The following is a 23,523-nucleotide window of genomic DNA, read 5'->3' on the forward strand; positions in this document are numbered from 1 at the left end:
GGAATAAGCATTCTGATGACTCTGCTGTTTATTATCAACGCAGCGAAACTGGAAAGGTGAGATGGGCAGGGGAACGCCTTAGACTACCCACTAGAAAGCTAGAAAGCAGCCACAGGAGGAAACCGGAGTAAGAAGAAATATCCATGCTAGCTGGAGCTGGGCAAGAAATTCAGCAAATTTATCAAGCCAGTATTACTTTCCCCCCACCCAGGATCATTTCAATCAGGTAAGAACTGGTTAGGGAAGGAGCTTGTTTTTTAAACCCAGGATTAATTGAAAATAAAATTATTTCTAGATATGGGATAGAGTAAATGCTCTGAACTACGTGATCAGAAAGCTTTGAAACCTGTAGAGATAAAATATAAGTGAGGGCTTTGATGCAAAGTTTTTTCTTTTTCTTTCATTCTAATTGCTTTTTGATTTGGCAGGGTGGCAATAGGGGAGTCTAAAAAGAATCAGCTGATTTAGCCTTTTGCCATCAAATTCTTCATAATTGCATACTCTCCAAATCTGGCATCCATCAATATGAGTCATCTATATTTTATGAATTAATGAGGAACATACAGTAAATAGGAAGTCAGAAGTGTAGAAGAATCACCATGACTGCTTCATTCTACAGAATTGGTTTCACTTTTTATAAAAACAAAGTAGGTATGTGAGGATACTTTTAATATGCAGCACACTTAATTTACATTGGTCATTTTAGATCAATCCCTCCATCCTCATTTAAGTGATAAATGTGTGCTGATCAAGAACACAAGCATATGATATCAGGGAGGCAGGAATAACTAATATATTTGTTCTCAAACTTATAGCATGATATCTGCAGAACTGAATTCCTGCGCACCTTCTGATTAGTAGCCATGCTACAGATTATGTGCAATTTTGTAAAATGCAATTGCACAACTGTCTTCTTATCCACTTCACCACATTTTTTAAAGAATTCCCTTTCTTGAAAAACTACTTTGGGAAAGAACAATTGGAAACAAAGGAAGAGCAATGAGAAGAGATAAGCACTTTTGAGAAGAAGGGAGACAAATGATCAATTTATTAGTAATTTAATTGTAATTAATTGATACGGCCATGATACTCAATGGTAGGGTGTGCAACTTTCCTAGCTCTTTTCACAAAGCTCATCAGGAGCTAATGAGCAAATCTGCTCTTCTCCCCAACATCAGCCCCTTGATAAGCTGTTTAGCTGAAACACATATATGCTACCACCTTGCAATCTGACTAGAAGGCAACAGATAGGGAGCAATTTCTACACTGCAGATAATACTTGCTTTCCTTGGCTAATGTAATAGCTTCCTGCTTCTTTCACAGTTCTTTCACATATCTTTCATATTTTACTCCTGGACAACTTAATCAGAAAAACCAAAAGCTGCAACAAACATATATTTGATCAGTTCCCCCTGCCCCCCAAAATTGTGTTAAGGCTACCAGAATTGCAAAAAAACTGGATTGCATTCAGATGACTACATGTGGTTTGGATATATCAGTGATTTGTTGAACCAGCCAAATAATGCTGTTCAAATTTTTCTTAGTGGATTGTGCTATTTGTCTATCTAGAATCTGGATTCACCCAGTTGTTCAAAACAACAGTAAAGCACCTGCACACAAGCACATAACAAAATCACTACCATCATCAGAATCAAATAATTCAAACCAGGCTTGAAGTTCTGTGAGAGATACATATTAGGGAAAGGCCAGCTTTAAAAATCCGTTTTTTTATAACTTTCTTGAAGGCCTTGGACCAAAGGTAAAAGAAATAAAACCACACAAAGGGATTTCCACAACTCAGAAAACTCTGCTGCTTCTCCTCCCCAATATTGGTGTTCCAACCAGCATGAGCAGAGACCTTGTCGGTGACCTAAAGGACCTAAATTATGGGAGGAGTGAGTGCTTTGTATGCAGCTTGGAGCTCCTGAATAAAAGGTGGAATATAAATCTTATAAATAATAACTGAAGTGCTTAGATGGGTGAAGGTGATTCTTTTGTTAACCTGTGGTGCTTCAGAGGAGGCTTTTATTGTATAATGGCTCTACTTGGACCATGAAATCCTACAAAAAAAAACCCCAATTATCATAATCTTCCATGTGTATGCTCCATACTTCCACACTGCTTCTTCCTTCTTTTTTTCCTCTCAACTCACACACACAGACACAATCTGTGAAAGAAGAAAAGTTGGAATAGTTGTGTGATGTGGTAATGGTAGAAGCCATCTGTCTCGAAGGACTTCCAATCCCAGAGAGTTGAAGTCTAAAGGCCATAATTAGTACTTTGAAACAGACCAAAACCAAATTGGTAAACAGTATTGTTGACACAAAGAGGTGCTACGTGTTCGTATTTTCTGTTCCTGTTGGCATTTGGGAAGCTGCTTTGTGGGCCCGTTAGAATTTCCAGCTAGCCGTAGAAACCTCACCTTAATCTAGTGCAGAGATAACAAAGCAGGGTTAACCCACAATTTAGTGAAAAGAAGGAACTGTTCCAAGTGGCAGACTGGGATGTGGCATTAAACTGAGGCCAAATGACCATCCCTTGCAACCTAACTCACAACTGGAGAAGCCTGCTTGTTGTCCCTAAGACACAAAGCTCTTCAGACTGTCTTGTTTCCTTGTGTGTGTGCCTTCGAGTCAGTGTTGACTCCTGGCAAGATTTCAGAAGTGGTCTGCCACTGCTTCCTTCTCAGGACTGAGAGAGAGGGGCTGGTGCCTAAAGCAGGACTAGAACTCCCGGTCTTCTGGTTTCCAGCCTGGTGCCTTAACCATTACACCAAACAGGCTCTCTTTTTTCCTTACCAGTTGCCTATGCAGGATATCCTGAGAGTGATGTCCAGAAGGTGGCTGGTCCATAGGCCTAATAGGAGGGGAGAATGGTAGGACCGGCAACATCTGGAGGAGTACAGCCTCCTCTAGTCTTGAGTAGCAGGTCCTTCTCCTATCTCTGGGAGTGGTAGATTGTTCTGCTTCTAGATGAGACTCTAATTGCACAATCTCAATCACAAAAGGGGATGGGTAGAGTGGGAGGGTGGAGGTTTCCAAACATAATTTGTCTTCCATGTTTTTCTATTCTTAACACAGAAGCATGGTAAGAACTATGACAGCACCACCCATGAGTAGCAGAGCAGGGGACTCTGACTCCAGATGTTTGTAATCCAGAGTGGCAGCTGGCATATTACTCTTCACTGATAAAATAGGTTTCTTGTATTTTTAGCAGACAGCCTGAAACCCAGGAGAACTGTAAAACTGTGTCTCTAATTCCTCAAAAGAGGTACAACTCTGCCTAGGAGTGGCTTGAGGCCACACAGAGAACACCTTGTTTCCCAAGCTACATATCCAAATTAAATGCATATAAACATACATATCCATCATGCTATTACCTTTTGGGTAAGCAGCATTATGCAGACCACAGAAAAGTATGAAATAGTAAACCAAAAAAATTACAGGAATGCAAAAGAAATATATAACAAAATCTACTTAGAACAACACCATTCATTCTGATTCTTTATATCTTTCTGTCTGTAAAACCACCCCTGCTTCCACCATCTCCATACACTTATATTTTGCTTTTTGTTCTTTATTCAGTATCCATTTTATGGCAACATCCAACAACTCATCCAGATGTTCATATATATAAATATTGATCTGTAGCTCAGCACTCTATTTCAGTAATAATTGCATGTTAGTTTGCTTTTCAAAACATAATTTTGTTGTTATACATATGCATGTTGTCCCCTTGCATGATTCTACAGCTTAAAACCATACCACTGAGAATTGCTTTGGGGAATGCTAAGAGCATCACTGGCCAAAAATTAGAACTGAGGATAAGAATAAAGTGAAATTTATATGTAATCAAAAAGGAATAAGTAGTGTAAGTTTGCACGGTGGTTTTTCTCAGACTGGAGTGTAATTCCTTACTAGGTGATGGGGGTTGTATTTGCAACAGTATGACTTCAATATGACTCAAAGATGACATAAAAAGCAACCAGTATTGTCCTGAGTTTGGAGAGAAGGTCATGAAGATTAAATTAGCATAATACACGATGGTAAGTAGAGATAGAACGATGGCATCAGCTGTCAACCCAAGAGCAGCCCATCTCCTTTCAGTCATCATTGCTGCAATTTCAGTGGTTAAAGAGGCCCAAGAGATGCTTGCTCTTAAAATCTGGGATTAGCCATCGTTTTATTATTGTAATGTGTAGGTGAGAGGGTGGCAGCAGTTCTAAAACTGGGAAGGACATTTTCCCTATGAATGTGATTACCTAAGAATAGATTATCTTTTCTCAACAAGAAACATCTTGATTATATGCCTTACAAGTAAGTTGTGGAATATTATAGACCAACTTGCTTTTGTTTTCTTTTTGATACCTAATCCTTCATTCCATTTAAAGATTTTTTTAGATTTCATTGCTCGTTAGACTTTAATGCATACAGCGTTGTTTATTTCTCAAGGATTCATGTCTACCACCCCTCTATGTTGTTCACTTAGTAAGACAACAGGGGCTGCACTAGCTCAGGGGTGATGAAGAATGTCCACGTTACCTTCTAGATAAAAAGGGGTGTTAAATCTTACCAATCTGGGGTGTAAACCAAGGAGTGGTATCAATAGCAAACAAGGGAGAAGTACTACATCCTGACCCAACTCACAGAGCCAATGAGTGCCTTCTTCAGGAAGATAAAAATTTCATTGGTGGCTTTCTTTAGCTACAATCAGGCATGGCATAGTTAAGCGGGCATGTATTTTTATCGTTTATCGATACGACTTTGCCTCTTAGCACCAAAGAAATTCTTGGAGAATCTTCATATGTGCTTCTGATCTTTTCTTCTAACCATTTTCACAGATACAATAGCATATGGATGTCCTATTCATTTATTACTGTATTAGTATGTTTAAACCATCCCTCGAATGTATTCATTTACAAAATGAATGAAACAACTAAAATGTAAATAAAAAACATTTAAGTATTAAAAGCATACAGCTATTTTTTTTAAAGCATAGCATTGTTTAACCTGCATCTCAGATCTCTCAGAAAATAAAAAAATGGTCTTCCATGCCAAAATGACCATTAAGTAGATGTGTCACAAACCATTCTGGGCTACGTGTGGTTGTTAGTGCTGGATAAAATGTCCAAGAGGAAGAAGTATGACATGCGTGCACACACTCACCCTCTCTAATATATCATTTTAAGATTCACATTTGGGGATGCCTTTTGAAAATTTGAAACTGGAAATAATAATTAGCATGGAGAAATGATTAATGGAGAGCAGCTAATCTTGCCATTCCAGATTCCATTTCACATGCGATTCCTTTTCAAAATGTGCTGTTTCAAACTAGTTCCCCTTCCAAGCTTTCCTGTGATATATTATGAGATCAGTACATTCTAATGAAGGGTTGTTGTGTTGCTATTGTCATGACACACCAAGGACAGTGTGCTTCCTATGGCTTCGCAGCAGAGGCCTGACACTCAAACTTCCCAGTCCTCCAGTTCCTGACTTCCTGCCCTTCTCTCTCCTAGGCCAAGACCAGAAGGTGTGGCCTCTGGTGCAGATTTGCCTGGCTACTCAAGGCCTTGGATGGGGCCTGGCGGGGACCCTCTGCAGCTCTGAGCTTCTTCAGGGAAGAGAAACCAAGACCAGGAGGTGAGGCAGGCTACCTCCTCCTATGGCCCCTGCTGCTCTTCTCTGCCTCCTCTTCCCACCAAACTGAATCTGGCCACCATTGAACCAAAACAGCCCTGCAGAGGCCTAGAAGCTGGGGCAGGCTGGGTTCACACAGCACATTGAACGAGGGCAGTGGTTGCATTTGCACAACACACTAAGTGTGCATGGCTTAACATGTGGGGCAAATCTAGTGCATGGAGTTAGGTTATTGTATAGAGTTGTGGGCTAGCTCAGACAGTGGGCTGTGTGTGTAACCCAGTTAAATGTGTGGGATGAACCCAGACAGAGTCAATCCACGTTAGCTCCCTTTTGCTTGCTAAGTCTGGAATTGAGGTTCCCTCACCCCCAAAAAATACAGTGACCATACCTTCTTTATTATAAAGGACAGTCCTTTATTTCAGAAAGCTGTCCTTTAGATTTATTTAATTTAATTATTTATTTTCTTGGTTTGCGCTTGTATTTTCCTTTGTAAAGCAAAGTTATAAACACAAACAATATATTTTTTTAATCCTTCTGAACCTCTTTCAGATTTGCCCTTTAAAGGTTTGTCCTTTATTATTTTTGCCAAGAAAATATGGTCACCGTACTGTACTAAAAAAGCAGTTAGCTTTGAAAGCTTGACTTCCTTGCCTGTAGTTAGTTCCCTTTTCCCTGTTGAATATATGGGGTGAGCTAAACCCAGTAACCCACCCCGAATTTTAAGTCTGGACATAGATCTGTCACTTGTTCCTCCTATTACAGAATTCCTGGAATTCAAGTTGGATTTTTCTGTAGTCGTTCTAATCATTCTATGAGTCAACTGCTTTCTGCCATCTATCCTGATCTTCATCTTTTAGCCTTTACCTTTGGCCTAACTGCTTCTTACTGTCATGTTCCTGGTCTTATCTCAGAACTGTCCTGTCTCTTAATTTTTCAACTGTGCAGTTCCCCCATCCGATCATCTTTTTATCTCTTTTTATACCACTCCTTTCTCACACTTGTTCTTTTTGTGATCTGTGAGTCTATAGATGTTGACGCATTTGGCTTTCGTTGTTTTAGAAATGTTAGTCTCTTTCCTCAACTCTTTATGGTGATAGTCAACCCCTTGGCTTGTTTGTTCTGTTATCCCAGCTTTAAATGTATTACAAGCAGGATTGCTTCTGAAAATAATCTGAAAGTCTCATTCAGAGCAGGATGCAGCAGTCAGAGATGTGATTGCTCCTGGTTGCTCTGATAACTTGCCAGTTTTAAAAGAACTTCACAGGTTGTTTGCCTGTTCAGAAGTCCTAGTACTTGCTTTTAACCAATCCTCTCCTTCCTCCCTTTTTGTAAAGAACCTCAGAGTCACAGATAAAACTGCACTGCTAATAATTATTTAAATTTTAATGTAGTAAGCTCCTTGGGGTGTACTCCTCAGTAAGCCTGTTTAGAAATTCAGTCAGTATTACTTAACACTTCTAGTCCTGCCTTAGGCCTGGAAGCCAGCTGGGTGACTTTGGGCCAGTGAGTATCTCTCAGCCATAGGAAAAAGGCACTGGCATGCCACTTTCGAAAAATGTTGCCAAGAAAACTGCAGGGTTGACCTGATGGACCATAATAAGGTCCTTAGGGTGCACTTTTTAGTAAGCCTGTTTAAAAATGCAAGCAGTATTACTTATTAGAATTACTAGTCTGTAATTGATATGTCAGAGGAGAAGCAGCAGCTATTCATAATATCAGCTTGCACACTGGGGTCAGCAGTAATGATGAACTGGTAAATTTCTTTTAATAGCATTATCTAGAAATCATCCATTTTGGTTTTCTTTGTTTTGGCTTTTTCAGCTTCAAAAAATTGTACAGTTTTAAAAGTTAGGACAATCCAAGGAAGAAGGGTGATGCCATGGCAGCTATTTCAACACCATCACCAGCCACAGGTAAGTGCACTGAGGAATAAGGGGATGATATGATAGAAACCTTTTTTAGAGAAAGGAAAACTTGCTGTTATAATCTGTCATTGTCTAGGGTGGAGAATAGGCTACTTTGCAAAATGATGGATGTGGAAAATTATTTTCCCCCTGACCCACTCAAATGAGCAGCTCGGAGTCTTTTTTTATTGAGAAACTGTGGATAGGGATTTAAAAATATATGTACAATATCTAATAACTATATAGCCACTTTATACAAATTATTAGGGGGAGGGGGAGAAGATTGTTATCTTCTTTCACTTTTGAATCAAGAGGTAGAGGTGGCAGTAGCAAAACAAAGGAGAAAATCCTCAGGAGACATCTTCCTTCTAGTTGGGCCCACATAGACAAATAAACCCATAGTTGGGTTTAAACATGGTTTGTTCAATAAATCATAAAGCATAGTGTAATATGTAAATCTAAGCTATATATCATGGTTCCATTCCATTAGATTTTGTTTGTAATCAGAGATTTTTATAATAAAAGATAAAATATAACTTGCAAATCCAAAGCAATTTACTGTACCATCTGCAGGTTAAACAAAATAGTCCTCTAGCTTTAATTTTCTTTATTTGCAACTGCAAATAAAACTATGTGAGTGGTAATATAAATATTGCAGACTACAAGAGAGCAAGCTACAGATTTTCTCAGTTGGTGTCCTGCCCAATATTCTTCTAACCAGTGGATAAAGAAACATTTCCCTGGACTTGGAATTCAATTAACCCTACAGTAATCCTAAGGCTTGTGAAGACGTGCAGATAAAAAGCTGGTTAAATATTGGAAGTTTAGTGTATTTCCCATTATAATAATCAGAGGCCATAGTGACAAAGCATAACTCTGTCAAAGCCTTTTACACGAATTTCAGCCCAGTTACTCCTACTGAGCAATAAATAGCAAAGTTTAGATGAATGGCATGTCCACCACCCTTTCAGATGAGAACAATATAGCTACAATTACCCTGATGGAAAGGGACGGAAATCCTTCTTCAGTTCTAAGGACAGCTGCTGTTGTATAGGCTGGGAGTGCTAAGATTTAACCTATACTGAAAATATATGCTGAACTTTTTTTCAATTCACCTAAGTTTGCTTAAGTCCTAAATGTTTACTCCACAAGCATTCTCAGTGCAGGCTACATCAAACGACCAGGTTTTTGTGCGTGTATGTGTGAAAACCCAGCTTTCATTCCTGTTGCTGTGTTGGCTTACTGGGTTGCTTCTGGCATTCTCAGAATCTGAATTCAGAAAAAGTGAATGCTGAAGTATTTAGAGAAATTGATATATTCAGCTCTGCACTATTCCTCAAATCTGTGAACAGTAGATGACAAGATAGTACAAAAGCTATGGAGTACAAGCCATATGACTTTGATACACGCATTCAGGGGCATATATGCAGGGGGAGGGCAAACAATATTTCATGTGTCATGATGTCAGCACCCAATCATCACAAATTACATTCTCTGGACATTTTGGGGTATGCAAAATGATGCGAGTATGTAATTCACAATTTGTGTAAGTGTGTGTAATTTGCACAATGGCATCATGACACTTAGTGCATGGTTTTGTTACAACCGTGGCTTCTACCAGAAGCCCAAATCAAGGAAGCTACATTACGGCTTAGTGTAAATTGTGAGCCCAAATGATAAGAATGTGGATGTCTTGCCCAAATGATAAGAATGTGGATGTCTCTGTGCATATAAATATTTGTAGAAATGCTTCAGCTTTGTTTCTGGCCAATTTCCTTCCTCTTTCATCATTCTGAAAACATAGGGAAGTGGTGTTCCTCTGCTGCTGAAACAGCCATGAAATGGAAGGGAGGACTCATCATACCCTTCATTGACTGAAGCCCATTTAGCTGGTATTTCCTCTGTTCCCATGAACCTGTATAAGCACTAAGCTTGATACACACATAAATTAATTGTTAGGGATCACCCACTGTACTGAGCCATGATTTTTAATCATGGTTTCCTGACTGAGCCAAAATAGGTTATATTCGTAAAAAGCTTGGTTTGCAAATCACAGCAGCTACTGGGACAACATGCTAAAATGGAAACCAAATAAATCAGATAATGGCTCAGTGCAGTGTTTCTCAATCTTTTCAACTTTAAGATGTGTGGACTTCAACTCCCAGAATTCCCCAGCTAGAACTGGTTCATAATCTGGTTCTTTCTGGACACAGAGATCCCACACCAGTCAGTTTGCCTATATAGCATCAATGCTTCAAGAACTGCACTGGTTACCAGTTTGCTTCTAGGTAAAATTCAAGGTGCTGGTTGTCACTTTTAAAACCCTACATGTCTCAGGACCAGGGTATCTTCAGGATCACAAAGAGAAGGCTTCCCCTAGCTAAGGAGTATCATCAGCAGGGATCTTGGGGTCATGGTATCTCAATCACTTTCTCCTTTCTCTAGATAGGAGATCAAATCACCCACTGCTCTTTGGGGCTTTCAAAAAGTGATCAAGACTTGGCTTCTTCAGCAAGCTTCAGAGTCTGATGCAGTTGAAATTGGGCTGTACTACTATGACTTTTTTGGTTACATTTTTAATTCTACTATTGCCCTCAAGTATATAAGCCACTCAGAGACCGCTATGACTAGAATGGCATATAACCCTAGAAAACCAACAACCAATCAACCTGAGTCCTGGAATGCCAACAGCTGCCTAGAGTTCTTCAACTGATGCTAGGCTTGACAACAGAATGGCTCAGGTTGGACAATAACCTTTCTGTTCACACTCACATTGCATTTTAAACTAATATTTGTTAAACAAGCTACAGTGTTTCAGCCCATGCATTACGCTAAGCCTTGAACCATGGTTTACCAGTTACAATGGGCAGGTTTATATTTTGCATTAAGCCAAACCATGCGAACCACATCAAGATTCAGTGTCTCGTATGAATCTGGTTCAGGAGGTTCCGTAGCTGTTGATGACTGTCTTAATGTTTCTGCACTGGGAATCTGGGCCTGTGAGCTTCTTTAAACTTCCCAGAAGGGGCTGTCCTGAGATATGTTTTGTGAACTAGCCACTGTGGTTTGTTAATCGTAGTTTATAGCTTAGCATGTTATGTGAATTCATTCAACTGTAAGCCATAGTTTATCACTGTGTAAACTTGGTTGTAGTTATACCTATACATTATGCAGTGTTTAAAATGCTGGCTTGTAGCTGCATATGGTTGTCATGAAAAAAGCCTGTGATCAAATAATTTACTAAGTAAATACTTCTTAAGCCTCAAGTCATCTCTGTTTTGTTTGTAGAACAGAATGTTAAATAGTGGTATCTCTTTTGTAATCTATATTGTGGTAATCTAGCCCATTCTATAACCCAGGCCTCTAATTCCCCAGTATATTGCGTATATAGGCAAAGACAATCAGACTGAGGATCATTCCTACCACTAGCCATCCCTCTGCTCCTTCTCTGGGAAGGAGCTATAATAATTTGCAACAAATGTCAGGAAGTACATTATAGCACTTTGAAAGGCACCCAAAAGTTACCATTCCTACTATCATTTGTTTCTTTGCTAATATATGCAACATAGATTGTGAGCTTTGCATGCATAGGAAACCCATTTGTTCATTCAGCTTTTTTTTCCCCCCTCTCCTCTGACTCTGTTTCGCTTACTCCAAATAGTTACTGGATGAACTGGTGATAATGTCACAGAATGTTTGCAATTGGTCTAATGTTTCAGGAAAAGTTCAGAGTTCTTCAGGGAGAGCAGAGCCTATTTACTGGGAAATAAGTGTCTCTTAAACAGCCTAGAAACTACATTTACACATCATGCGGATTCATTGTCGGCATAAGCATTGCTTACTGAATAGACTAAAATTAAATGTATTCACACAACATACTAAGCTAAAACCAAACAAACTATATTATGGCTTAGTGTGTGATGCCAAACAAAGGCTGGTTCCAAGAGAGACTAAGTCAAAATGTGGTTTGCTTGTTTGTATTGTTTTAAACCCAGGCAGCGTCATTTATAAACTATGGGTTATGACTTAAATTGGGTATAAACTTGGCCCTTTATGTTCTAGTAAAAAAGACATGGTTAAACAAACGTTGCCTTAGCATGTTATGCATACATAGTCTAAACATTATTGTTAAACAGATGCTCATTTCTGCAGAAGTGGAAATGCTGGATAACCTGGAAAGGGACAGGAACAAAAGGCACGATTCCACGCATCAATTTTAGCTAACCAGACAAATCTATAGATTGTTCATGCATAATATTTTTCTTTGTGCCTACTGATGATTTTAATTGGATGGACAGAGTATAAATTAGTGCTTCGTAGATATAATCCAATATTGCAGCAGGGGAGGGGAAAAAAAGGGTGAGATGTGTATGTGGTTGGATCCCTTGGAAGAAAACGCAGTTTGGAGGGAAAAGGTCTTTATCTGTGGCCTGAAAAACATTGGTCTGGCTCAGAGGCCCTTATACGTATAAGATCCCTGTCATACATTCTTGCAAAGCGTTTGGCTCCCAAATATAGTTCTAAGTAACTGGCAAGTTTTCGAAATCTTTAGAAATGAGCTGCTGGCAGAACATTTGTTCCTGCTGGCAATTCCACTGCTGTACATAATTAGATATTCACTGAGTAAGCCTGATTACCTAAGCCCTGAAAACACTACAGAACAGACCTGCTTCTGCCTTGTAACTGGAGCCAAAGGTTGAAGGCTTTTATTGAGCAACTCTTCCATCACTTCAGCGGCACTTCTCTTCCACTTGCATTTTGGCCGTGGGTGCCAGTTATTTCATCAAAAGTATTTGTCCCTAATCATTTTAAGTTCTTGCTTTGCAATTGTCGCTGCATATTATGCCTTCAGCACTTCATCTTGCTGCATACACTTTTTTCCTGTAGAAAAGGAATGAGTGTGTGTGTGTGGGTCTGTGTGTGTAGGATGCATGCATGCATGCTTCTGAAAGACTCGGTATATATATATTAATATATTTAGTCTCATCCCTTCCCCAAGGATATCATTGCTCCTTCCTGCTCTTCTTGTCAGTCTAACAACTCTGGGCAGTAGGTTAGACTGAAGGGAAAAAAACAGCTACTGCATCCATCCCCTCTGATTTTCACGATGGAAGGGAATTTGAATCTGGATTTCCTGGTCCAAATCAAGTGCTCCATCTGCTGCTATATTGACATCTCCCTCTTTTCTCCTCCATGAAGGGGTGCTGACCAGTCCATTTATGAAGAAGATGAACACACCTACATCACAAGAGGATGCCAATATGGCTGTTATAGGAGGTATTCGCAGTATCTTTCCAGAGCTAACCAGGGGCTGCACGCCAACTCAGCCACAGAGCACTAATGGAAAGCCAGTAGCACAGACTGCAGGTGGTAGATGTGCCTCTGTATCTGATGTGTTAGAGCCTTCTGGCTGTACTCCTAGATCAGACCAGCATACCTTTGACACAAGGGCAGGAATTTTTTTCAGCCAATGGCTGAGCTTTATGTATGTATACGAGTACATACACACACACATGTACATAGACATGCACAGTGTGAACATTTTGGGGCATCCAAGGGCAAGTGGGTGATGCTGGTCTTGTTTATCCCGAGGGTTTTATTTATTTATTTATTTTATTTTATTTAGTATCCCGCCTTTATTATTTTTATAAGTAAATCAAGAGGTGGCGAACATACCTAATACTCCTTCCTCCTCCTATTTTCCCCACAACCACCACCCTGTGAGGTGGGTTGGGCTGAGAGAGGGACTGGCCCAAGGACACCCAGCCAGCCCACTTAGCACACTTTATATTCCTGATAGAAATCTGCAGGGCATTATACCATTCATTTTTGGCAGTGTGTCATTACCCTAGGAGTAGTGGCAGCTTCCATCCCTGATCTACACTTTTTTAAAAACCTTGCACTGGTATCATCCAAGTTCCATGTTCCAAGGCAGGCTTCTACCTCCTGTGCATGTGTTTCATATTTTGACTCAAAGGAAATGGTAAAGAGCTCTGCTGGGGAACAAAATCACTCATCTAGTACATGGGGCTATTATGCAAAACTTCTTTCTTGTTTACCCCAGTGCTGAAACCTTAGCTAACACCAGTGAGTTTTCAAGCCATATTATTTAACAAAACTATACTGCCACCCTGCAGAGGAACCAGGCATATAGTTCTGGGTAGGGAATTCCACAATCAGGGGACTACCACCTTAGAGGCCTATTCTGCTGCTATTGACATAACCTCTGAAGGAGCCACATTATCTTCCCGTTAGAGGCTAGGAACTTAAGTCTTTTGTAGATCAGGGCTGTAATTCTTAAAGGGCGGAATCCTGGCAATTTCAGCATTTGTACTGTTATGGAAATTATGTAACCTTGCCATAAATGAATCTGAAAAGTGAAGGCTTGCAGATTCAGGAAGAATGTGACTTAGTAGGCAAAGGCGGGGTTGGTACACAAATATAAAAACAGCCAGGATAGTTTGGTTATAGGAAATCCATTTGCTGTGTGCCCATTCCTTCAATGGGAGCCCAAGGTAGATCACAATTAGCGTTGTACAGTGGAGTTAGGGTTTCGATCCTGTTCCAATTCCCATGTTGTCTAAAATCTTGTATATATTAGAGCAGTGTTGCTCAACTTCAGCAACTTTAAGCTGTGTAGCTGGCTGGGGAATTCTGGGAGTTGAAGTTCAGATAGCTTAAAGTTGCTGAGGTTGAGAAACATTGTATTAGAGGTTTAAATACACCCCTGAGCATAAACCCTGTTTACTTTTAATCATAAATAAAAGATCATGAATGGGCTGTATGTTCCTTCCTCCATAAATTCCTCATCTTTCAGTGCTGCTTTGCTTCATTTCTTTAATCTTGTCCTACCATTCAGAGTCATAGGCAGGAGGTCACTCAGCCTGAAAAGCTCTGGGGTCCCTAGATGGCTATAGTTCTAACCACTGTTAACGTTAGCTGCCCTTAACAAACTCACTCTAGATTTTACTTTGAAATTTGTGCTCTTAATGCCAACAAACACAATGATAGATAAAATGGTAAAGGGAAGGAGGGATCTCTGTTACAGAGAAACAAGCAGGTAAGGTAGCAGCTTGTTCTCAGGCTAATGATAACTGAAAGCTTGATCTGTTAGATCTGCTTAAAAACTATCGGTTCTAAACAGTTTCCTTTCTCTATTTTGTTTCAAGCTGTTATCGCCGTGGTTTTTCTCACTCTCCTTTCAGTCTTCGTGCTAATTGTTATTTACCTGTACAAGAATAAAGGCAGCTATCACACTTATGAACAACCTGAAGCAGATCCAGAGGGATCAGTCCAAATGGAAGACTTCCCCTATAAACGTGAAAAAGAAGAATATTTCATATAGAAGATACTAGACTGCTGCCATGTTTTGGACTGTCATATCTTAAATAAACAAAGGTATTAGGTTTGTCACTCCTTTAATCAAGGAATTAAAGCTGTATTATTTAATTTTGTTTATATACTTATGGAGCTCAGGCTTAAATAGAGCAGTGAAATGGGAGTTATAAACCTTGACAGCAGCACACAGGCTGACTATTTATGGATTGCAGTGATGCAACCCTGAGATAGGAAAAAGTCAGATTACAATGCAGAAATCTACTGTGGTCATCACTCTGTCCAATTCCAATTACTTAAAATTAGAATAGGCAAACAGAGGATCTACCACCTCTTAACCCCAAATAGTTGGCTATCTGGTATAGGAAAGAAAATGCCAAGGTGAATATTGACCTAAATGGTAGCTATCTATTTTTACGTTTTATCCATCCATACAGCAAAAATAAAACCCATGCCAATCCAAATGTATGATATATTTAACATGTAAAACTGCTTCTCTGCTGTTACAAGCCTCCACATACAGAAGTGAGGCGTCAAGAACTTCTAGTGCCTCGTGAAACTGCCCTACAGGTACTGCTTTTAGTTGAGCAAACCTACTCCAAGGCTCCGAGGAATGAGCTGCCTTGTTTCCTCTTAAGATGAGTATTTCTCACCCTTTCCCTGATGGCTCTTTTATTCAATCTACTCCCGCAACGAGCCAAGGATCTGTGCACAGCAAGCCTTTGGTTCTATGAAGAAACGTCTGCATTCCCAGTTTCAAACAGATGCTTTACACTCTTAGGGAAATATCTACACTTCCAGTATGGCAAGAGGAATGGTAATGAAATAACATGTATGTCCATTAATGCATTGCATGAGGGCAAATATTGTCATAAGTGCAGGAAGCAAGAGGAAGAACTTAATATGTTAGCAGCTCTTGACAGAAGCAGGCGGAGCGGGGAGGGATAATTGCCATCTTTAAAATACTTGGAAGAAAGTGAAATAAAATATTTACTTTCATATCAATGCATTCAGGACTACAGACCGTTCTAAACATTTTTTAAGAAGCGTATCGGTTTACTGTATTCTTATTAACAGCAGAAGCAGGAGGCAAATATCCATTGGAACTGTGGCATATGGAAAGGAAAGATTTTAACCCTTTCTTCCCCTGCCTCAATCCTAAAGAAAATAATCCACTCTATGTTGCTGCTATCTGAGAAAAGAAAGCATTCATAGCCGTTAACGACAATATTTTTCTGGGACTAGCAGCAGTTTCAAGGAAGGGGGGGGGATTTTAACTGGCCCTGCATTAATTTTAAAAAATACTAATGGGCTTCCTAATGACACACTTAACATTACATGTAGTGATACATGTGTTAAATATTTATAACATCTCCTGTATCATATAATTTATAATTTTTCACACTGACAGCACAGTGAACAAAGGAACAGATACAAAGGCAAAATCAGTTTTAAAACTTGCAGCATTATAATGGACAGGAATTTAAGAGGCTAAATTCAACTTTGTCACTTTATTCAAATTTTCAAAATAGCCTTTATTCTACTTGTTTTTAGTATAAAAAGTCCACAAGTTAAGTGCACCACAGTGTTTACAGAGAGACCTAGAATCCCAACCTTCCATTAACAGTCAGCTGTATGGATGACCATGACACATACAACACACAGAAAATTAAGATAAAATATATTCACCAAATCTGATAATTTTTAATTCATAAAAACAAAAGCAACAACAACAACAAAAGATTGAGGATCCCTGAAATATTCTTCTTAATCCTAATAAGACTTCATTGTACCCAAGTCACTTTTTAAATGTTTGCATCTAAAAAACAAAAACAAAAAAAACCCATCAATCCAGCAAACTTGCACACTGATTGACATCTACCAGACATTTTTGTCTCTCTAGCCTGAATAACATTCCACTTAAGAGTTTTGTTATTACGACACTGGGTTGCTTCCCCCCCTTTTTAAAAAAATGGTTTCATTTTAAGCTCTTTTGTTTGTTTGTTGAAACATACAGGAAGCATTTAATGAAATGTTGTATTTCTGGCACCAAAACATGGCTTCAGTTAGATTTTTAATGTGCAAAGGAGTCCAAGATCACTTAAGAATATATAAAAAAGGACATCCTGGGACATCGCTCTAGCTGCATACTTTCCTAGCAAAGGAACAGAGAGCAAAGGTGAGTAGAAGGAACCAACCGAGGGGTTCTGAAATGGAGAACTGAGCCCCCCCATCACACTCTTCTAACAGGCATCCACCACAGATGCCCCCCAAAACATTATGTCTGACTATCTTTCTCCCCAGCACCATTGATTCTAAGGAAAAGGACAGGTGTATCTTACTCCTATTCACTGGCAACAGGTATATCTGATCTGCAAGCTTTGTACGTTTGATATATGGAAGCCAGTTTTCTTCCAACTCCCATTCCTCCCTCCCCTGGCCATTTCTCATCCCTACCCCCCAGCCCCATTTTTATATATGTAGTTGATCAATAAAAGCCAGACACAGAGAAAGAGAGAGCCGCAATGAAAAGCACTCTCTGGTGGAACTAAAGGGAAATTTGAGGGACAGCTTAGCTCACATTCATTTCACAATTTAACCCCCAAGGTTTAAGAGAGGCACTCCTACCATTGCATGGTTTTGTATTTTAAAATTTGCTTTTTTTTTTTTTTTTTTTTAAAGAAAAAGTGCCTGAAGGGTCAGGGCACCAGGAAGACACCCCGCATCGTCATGTGTCTAAATTGCAACTCCAGGTTAATACGACTAAAGCGGTTACATTGTGAGAAGTGCTGACAGTATGTGATGTCGTTCCTTTACACCAATGTAGCCCCCCTTCCTTCACCAGATGGTGTAGCCACCATCAGAGCCCCCCATGAAGAAGTTGCCCTTCCGTTGCGTCACTAGCACGTTGGCACCCTGCATGACAGCCAGCTGGGCTGCATTGGGAGGACAGCCAGGAGGAGGAGGCTGAAAGAGAACAACAGCAACATATTAGAGGGATGCTGTATGACAATGCTAACACAGTGCAGACCACAGATTAGACAGGGGCTGCCAAGCTGGGCTGCAAAAATTGGGTTTAGCAAGCTTCTTGCAAGGCTTCCAAGATGCACAAGTTACACTAAGCTAGGTTTTTCAAACTGTATGGTTGGGTGAATAAACCATAGCAGGCTAGATTTTTTTTTTACCTGCCTCCCTGACAATTCTCTAGATAAGTTATGTTTGCCAGTGAAGCAGGCTACCCTTTCAGAAGGGATAATTCCCCAATGAAGATGGAATCTCTACAAGATCAAAGCATCTTCAGAAGAGCCCTAGTGTTACCTTGAGCTCAAGGAAATTTATGTATGTTATCATTCTGACTAACTTCTATAGACAGAGATAAAAGCATAAGAGAAACTGTACCCTTGTGGGCCTTTTTACTGTCTTATCTCATAGTTTATATCATGTTAATACTTGAGGCTGAAAATCCTTAAAATCCTTGCAGATATTTTGCATTTACAATCATGAAATACAGAGAAAAAAAATGATTTCTTTTACATCCTGGTAATTGCATGTACATGATGATGTACCACTACCACCATGTAAGGTGGGGAAGGGGACTACCTTCATAATCCCCTTTCCCAGATAGCAAATACAATATTCTGAGCCTACTTACAGGGATATTAGCAGGAGCACCAGTTGCAAACCTTGCCCCAGCATCAAAGCCACTGTCCACAAGTACAGTAGATCCAGGAGGATAGACAGGGCCAACAGGATAAAAAGCCACTGGAACTGAAGAACCCATTGGCCCCATAGCTACAGACTGAGCCACAGGAAGGTACAATGAAGCACCAGGGTAAGCTGCAGACATGGTAGGTACAGTGGCAGCTCCAGGATGTACAAAACTTGGGCGGTACAGCTGAGGAAGAAAGCACACATAAAGCATCCCTTATTCCATGGCTACATACTCAGGGATTTTCCATCTCAAAGGAACTGGTTCTACTTAGGAAGATGCTTGCCACTGATAATGGAAATGAGCTTCCTAAACTAAACAACAATAACAACATCAATTTAGACCAGCTGGCTAGATGTTTCTGGGAAGTTCACAACAGGACATACAACGTTTACAGCCTTCTCCCATTTGTCCTTCACCTTGCATAACTTTTCACTTTAAAAAGTGTCTGAACCAAGGGCCACACTTGACCTTAAGTGCCAGATTCTGCAGTTCCAAAAGTGGAAAAGGTCATATTTTCATTTCATTTATGTTCAGTTAAAAATTAAATTGATTGGAATTAACAGGAGTACTTCCCAGTCCCATATGCAATAATTTCCCCCTTCTGTCACTTTAAATATGACAACAGAACTTTAAAAAGACCTCTTTCGTGGTCTGCATGCAGCTCTAGGGTTTCAGCTTATACACATCTGCTTTTGGCATCAATGGATATCTTGATCATCATGCTGACCCTGGACTTAGAATGAAGTGTTCAGGCAGATGTATAGTCTGCATATGACTGAAATCACAACTCAAACAGTGTAAAATTTTGGCAAAAGCACCACCAAAGGAGGAATTGGAAACCTTCTAGAGAACATCCTTGTCACTAAATCGGCTGTGTGGTAGCGTCCTACTGATGATAAGCCATCTGGATCATCAAGTATCAATCACAACTGTTATTTTAGTAAGTTAAAAGATGTTTTTGATGTGATCCAGAAAGTCTCATGTTATTTCTTATAACAGAAAATGATTGGAGTACATACTTCTGAGTAGGCAGGAGGGGCATCAGAATAAGGTGGAGCCTGAGGAAGTTGTATGGTCTGCGGGAACACAGATGGATTACCAGGAGGTTGAACTGGATAGGAAGGCTGTGTAGGGTATTGACCTAAAAGAAGAAATTAATCAATATCAGCACAATTGTCCTTCCTGTAAAAGGAACAGGAAGTATATGAAATCAAGAAGACCCTCTCCTTTGGGAGCCTTATCTGAAAGAAAGAAAAAGCTTCCTACAAAGAACAATGTCTAAACAGCAAAAGATCCAAAGATAGTGTTTTTGCTCTTTAATATGCGAAAGACTCCATAGATGAGATCCAGGTGATGTCATTCAAACCAGCTCTCCCTCTAAGCTTAAGAACAAAGGTAGTCAATAATTACACTGTATTTTTAAATGGACAGTGGCATCTCATGGGCACCATAAATCTTTCAGAAGTCAACAAGCAACCATTGCTTAACCATTATTCTCTCCACTGGATACCAGATCCATTTCAAACCTGCTGATTTAACTATCAAGCAAGCAAAAACACTGATATTTGAGGCTGGTCTCTTCACAACACAATCCTGGGCTTTTCTACTGAGAAATAAGCCCCAATGAGTTCCACAGGACTAATTCCGAGATAAGGGTGCATGGGATTGCAATGCCAGCATTTCACACAATATGTATGATATTGTGCATATGGCACCTTTACCCAGTTTGTAGGGTTCTTCCCCCCAACCCAGCCCCCAAGCAGGCTGCCTACCTTTTGATGTTTCCAAAGCAGTCGGACTGTTCAAATGCCCCACTCTGGCCTGCCACAAACACAACCGAAGGACGCATATGCAGAATTCAGCTACAGGAAGCTAGACTTAAATGTTACACTCCAGCCTCCTATAGTTGAAACTTCATGTATGCTCATTCATTAGGTTGTCTGTACAAGAAGATAGAGCTTTAGTTTGGACGGTATGCTCAAACAGTCAGATTGTGTTTGTGGCTTAAAAGAATTGAATTGATCTTCTCTTGCTAGGCAGTATTCAAGCAATTTATTCTTGAAATAAGGTATTGAAAAAAGTCATAGGAAGCAATGAGGGACAAGCAAAGGACATACACAGTTAATACCATCAATTTGTGAAAAGCCATTAATAACTTAAATGAATTCAGTTGGGGCAGCCCCTTTTACTAGGAACTATTTAAATAAGCTTTCTGGCTCAGAGAGACTTAAGTTCAACTAGCTCATATTCTGAGCTCTTCAAGAGACCATAACGTCTTAAGATTACTCAGATTTTTTTAAAATCTGTGTTTTGTACTTTTATTCTCAGTAGCTTATACTGCCACCTTGGACATTTTAAGAAACATACTGAACTGTAATGTTTCATTTTGGAACGTGTCAGATTTAAACAGATGCAGGATATCTCATTTAGGGCAATGTTTGGACTATGAAATCTACCACATCAGTTCTATCTTTTTTTTTTTAATTCATGAGCGGTAAACTGTAAGCTTGGGTATACCAGTTCAAATGCAAGCCTTGAACGTGGCTAGGCTTGCTTCCAGATAAACATGAAGAGGACTGGACTATCAATGTACTATTTGAACCATATCTTTATGTGTCCCCACTGTTCAAATACCATCCTGTAACCTGATTTCCTTTCTGTTTAGGACCTGCCAAGCCAAAATGCCCAGAGTTAAGGGCAAATGCAAGGCAACACCTAACAAGGAACAAAAGGAGAAATGAGTGTGAGTCCTTCCTGGGGCACCCAGATTTTGTGATTTGCTTCTGCATTCCTCGTGTTCACTGTTCATTTCTTTCCCATTTTAATCCAAGGGCAGGTACAATCCATTCTGGTGTCAACCTCCCCCCCCTCCGAGGATCAGACACAATTTCTCTTCAGTTACGGTTCCAGCCTCTGCCCAACCTCAGCCTCCCCCTATGACCCTGACGTTTACAAAGGAAATAAGGAAGCTTATAAGACAGAACCACCTTCTAAGAGGAGAAAATGATGTCCATTGGCCCCTGCTTGTGTACAAACTCTCAACGCACTCTTTGCAAGCGAGGAGAGAATCTGCCTACATTTCAAGGGATTCTATATAATGCCAGGAGTTGTGGATTCAGAACAAGAATGGTCGACTACTAGTTCTGGACTTCGGCATCTAAGCCCTTTTCAGGACTAACGAGGAGGGCACAGTATTAGGCCCCATGCCTGCCCATTGCAGTCCTATGCCAAAAGGGAAGCTCACACCAAATCTTCGACTTCAAGGGACTTTCTACTTGTCAAAGCTGCGGTCCTCTCACAAAGCTCTGGCGACCAATCTCTACCCTTCTCCCAAATTTCAGAGTGTTCACGTGCATGCGACACCATGGCCTCCGTTCCAAGAAAGATTATGCCACCATAAAGCCTTTCACCCGTACGGTGTCTCCGGACTCGCGTTTCCGGTGAACATCTGGAAAGGGAAAGAAGGGCTCTCTTGGCCCACGAACACCCGTTCCAGCGGCAGCCAAAGGGTTAACAACCTGCCAAAGAAGGTTACGTCATAGCCACCTAACATGAGCCCTTCCCCCATTGCCTTCACCCCGACTTTGCCTGGCTTTCCATTGGTCAGGGCTCCCGCCAGTCATTGAGTAGGCCCGCACATAACAACACTGCGGCGGTAGCCTTAAAGGAGCTCCGACCCTGCTAAAAGGTGAGGCGATTGGGTGGGGTTGTGGGGGGGAGAAGGAGGAGGAAATCAGCCTCTTGCCTTTGCTGTTCATGATGGCGGCGTTGAAAACGAACGAACAAGAAGGACGGTTCACCCGACTACGAAAGGTTCAGGAGACTCGCTAGCTTTGGCGGCGGCGGCGGCCCTCTTCGCTCAATCACTTCCTTGTTGTTGTCGCTGCAGCCCTGATGAAAGGGGTTACGTTAAGCGCGTGACGTCACGCCGCAGCGCTGCCGCGAGGAACGGAACAGAAAGGACCGGCTGTGGCAAGGGGTGTGGCCACAGAGGCGAGGGGGCGTGGCGCTCGTTCTCGAGCAGCAGCGGGCGGGGGAGGGGAGGTGAAGGCGGAGGTCTACGCGTTCCGTGCCGAGAACGAAAAAAATACAGCCTCATGGGCTAATTGCTAGCCACCTATCCCTTCATGGTTATACAATTTTATCTACTTATTTATTTAGCATATTTACATAGGCTCCTATTTCACAAACACGTGACTCTGGGCGGCAGTACACCACAACAGTTAGAAACGTAACAATCTAAAAACAATCAAAAATAAACAGATAAAGTAAACAGATAAAACCCAGGAAAGCGGGAGAACAAACATCACGTAATCTCACGCAGCCACCTTGCAGGGTCCCCATGGGATCCCCAACGCTGATGGAAAAAACCCTGTTTTATGGCCTTCCGGAAGGCTAACGGAGATGGGGCTAACCTCACCTTGGCGGGACTGATGTTCCAGGGGGCAGGGGCCATAGCAGGAAAGGCACGCTTCCTGGGTCCCACCAGATGTTGCTCCTTTGGAGATGGGACCTGCAGCATACCCCTCCTGTCTGACTTGGTGGGACAGGTACTGTAGGTGTAACCAGGAGAGGCGGTCCCTCAAATATCCTGGCCCATGCCATGTAGGGCTTTAAAGGTCAAAAACAGCACCTTGAATTGCACCCAGAAGCAAACTGGCAGCCAGTGCAGCTTGGGGAATAGAGGTGTTATGTGTGCCCTCTTAGGGGCACACACAACTGTCCATGCAGCTGTGTTCTGCAACAGCTGAAGCTTCTGGGTAGTCTTCAAAGGCAGCTCCATGTACAGCACTTTACTGTAATCCATTCTGGAGGTGACCAGGGCATGGGTGACTGAGTAGAGCCTCGTGATCCAGGAAAGGGTGCAACTGGTGCACAACACAAAGCTGTGCAAAAGCCCTCCTAGCCACAATTGCCATCTGCTCCTCAGAGA

General features: G+C 40.9%; 2 protein-coding genes across 4 annotated transcripts; one reads left to right on the plus strand and one right to left on the minus strand.

Moving 5' to 3' along the window:
* The first annotated feature begins 69 nt into the window (after positions 1-69).
* SMAGP (small cell adhesion glycoprotein) lies at positions 70-14,965 on the plus strand. Of its 2 annotated transcripts, none has more exons than XM_063293778.1 (5): positions 70-226; positions 5,516-5,653; positions 7,477-7,552; positions 12,743-12,820; positions 14,713-14,965. In XM_063293778.1, exons 3-5 carry the CDS (start codon positions 7,519-7,521, stop codon positions 14,886-14,888), a joined length of 288 nt encoding a protein of 95 aa, XP_063149848.1. In that variant the 5' UTR covers positions 70-226; positions 5,516-5,653; positions 7,477-7,518; the 3' UTR covers positions 14,889-14,965. The 2 variants fall into 2 exon arrangements, with proteins under 2 accessions (XP_063149848.1, XP_063149849.1); XM_063293779.1 differs by lacking the exon at positions 70-226 and adding an exon at positions 1,773-1,935.
* Positions 14,966-16,374: 1,409 nt separating this feature from the next.
* Positions 16,375-22,544, minus strand: DAZAP2 (DAZ associated protein 2). Of its 2 annotated transcripts, XR_010067225.1 has the most exons (5): positions 22,336-22,544; positions 19,610-19,731; positions 18,531-18,773; positions 17,655-17,845; positions 16,375-16,697 (listed from the first exon to the last, which is right to left on the minus strand). XR_010067225.1 is itself a non-coding variant. In XM_063293777.1 (4 exons), the coding sequence occupies exons 1-4, from the start codon at positions 22,346-22,348 to the stop codon at positions 17,717-17,719; spliced, it is 507 nt and encodes a 168-aa protein (XP_063149847.1). In that variant the 5' UTR covers positions 22,349-22,544; the 3' UTR covers positions 16,375-17,716. The 2 variants fall into 2 exon arrangements, 1 of the variants encoding a protein (XP_063149847.1); XM_063293777.1 differs by having other exon boundaries at positions 16,375-17,845.
* Positions 22,545-23,523: the final 979 nt, after the last annotated feature.

The sequence above is a fragment of the Candoia aspera genome, chromosome 2, assembly GCF_035149785.1.
Source record: "Candoia aspera isolate rCanAsp1 chromosome 2, rCanAsp1.hap2, whole genome shotgun sequence".
NCBI lineage: Eukaryota > Metazoa > Chordata > Lepidosauria > Squamata > Boidae > Candoia > Candoia aspera.

Bases quoted from the DNA above. Each gene is read 5' to 3' on its own strand.
- SMAGP (XM_063293778.1), top strand. From the start codon at position 7,519: ATGGCAGCTATTTCAACACCATCACCAGCCACAG. The intron at 7,553-12,742 runs GTAAGTGCACTG...TCCTCCATGAAG, and splicing joins AACACCATCACCAGCCACAG to GGGTGCTGACCAGTCCATTT. The intron at 12,821-14,712 runs GTATTCGCAGTA...TTTTGTTTCAAG, and splicing joins CAATATGGCTGTTATAGGAG to CTGTTATCGCCGTGGTTTTT.
- DAZAP2 (XM_063293777.1), bottom strand. The intron at 18,774-19,609 runs GTATGTACTCCA...TTTCTTCCTCAG, and splicing joins CCCCTCCTGCCTACTCAGAA to CTGTACCGCCCAAGTTTTGT. The intron at 17,846-18,530 runs GTAAGTAGGCTC...GTTCTCTTTCAG, and splicing joins GTGCTCCTGCTAATATCCCT to CCTCCTCCTCCTGGCTGTCC.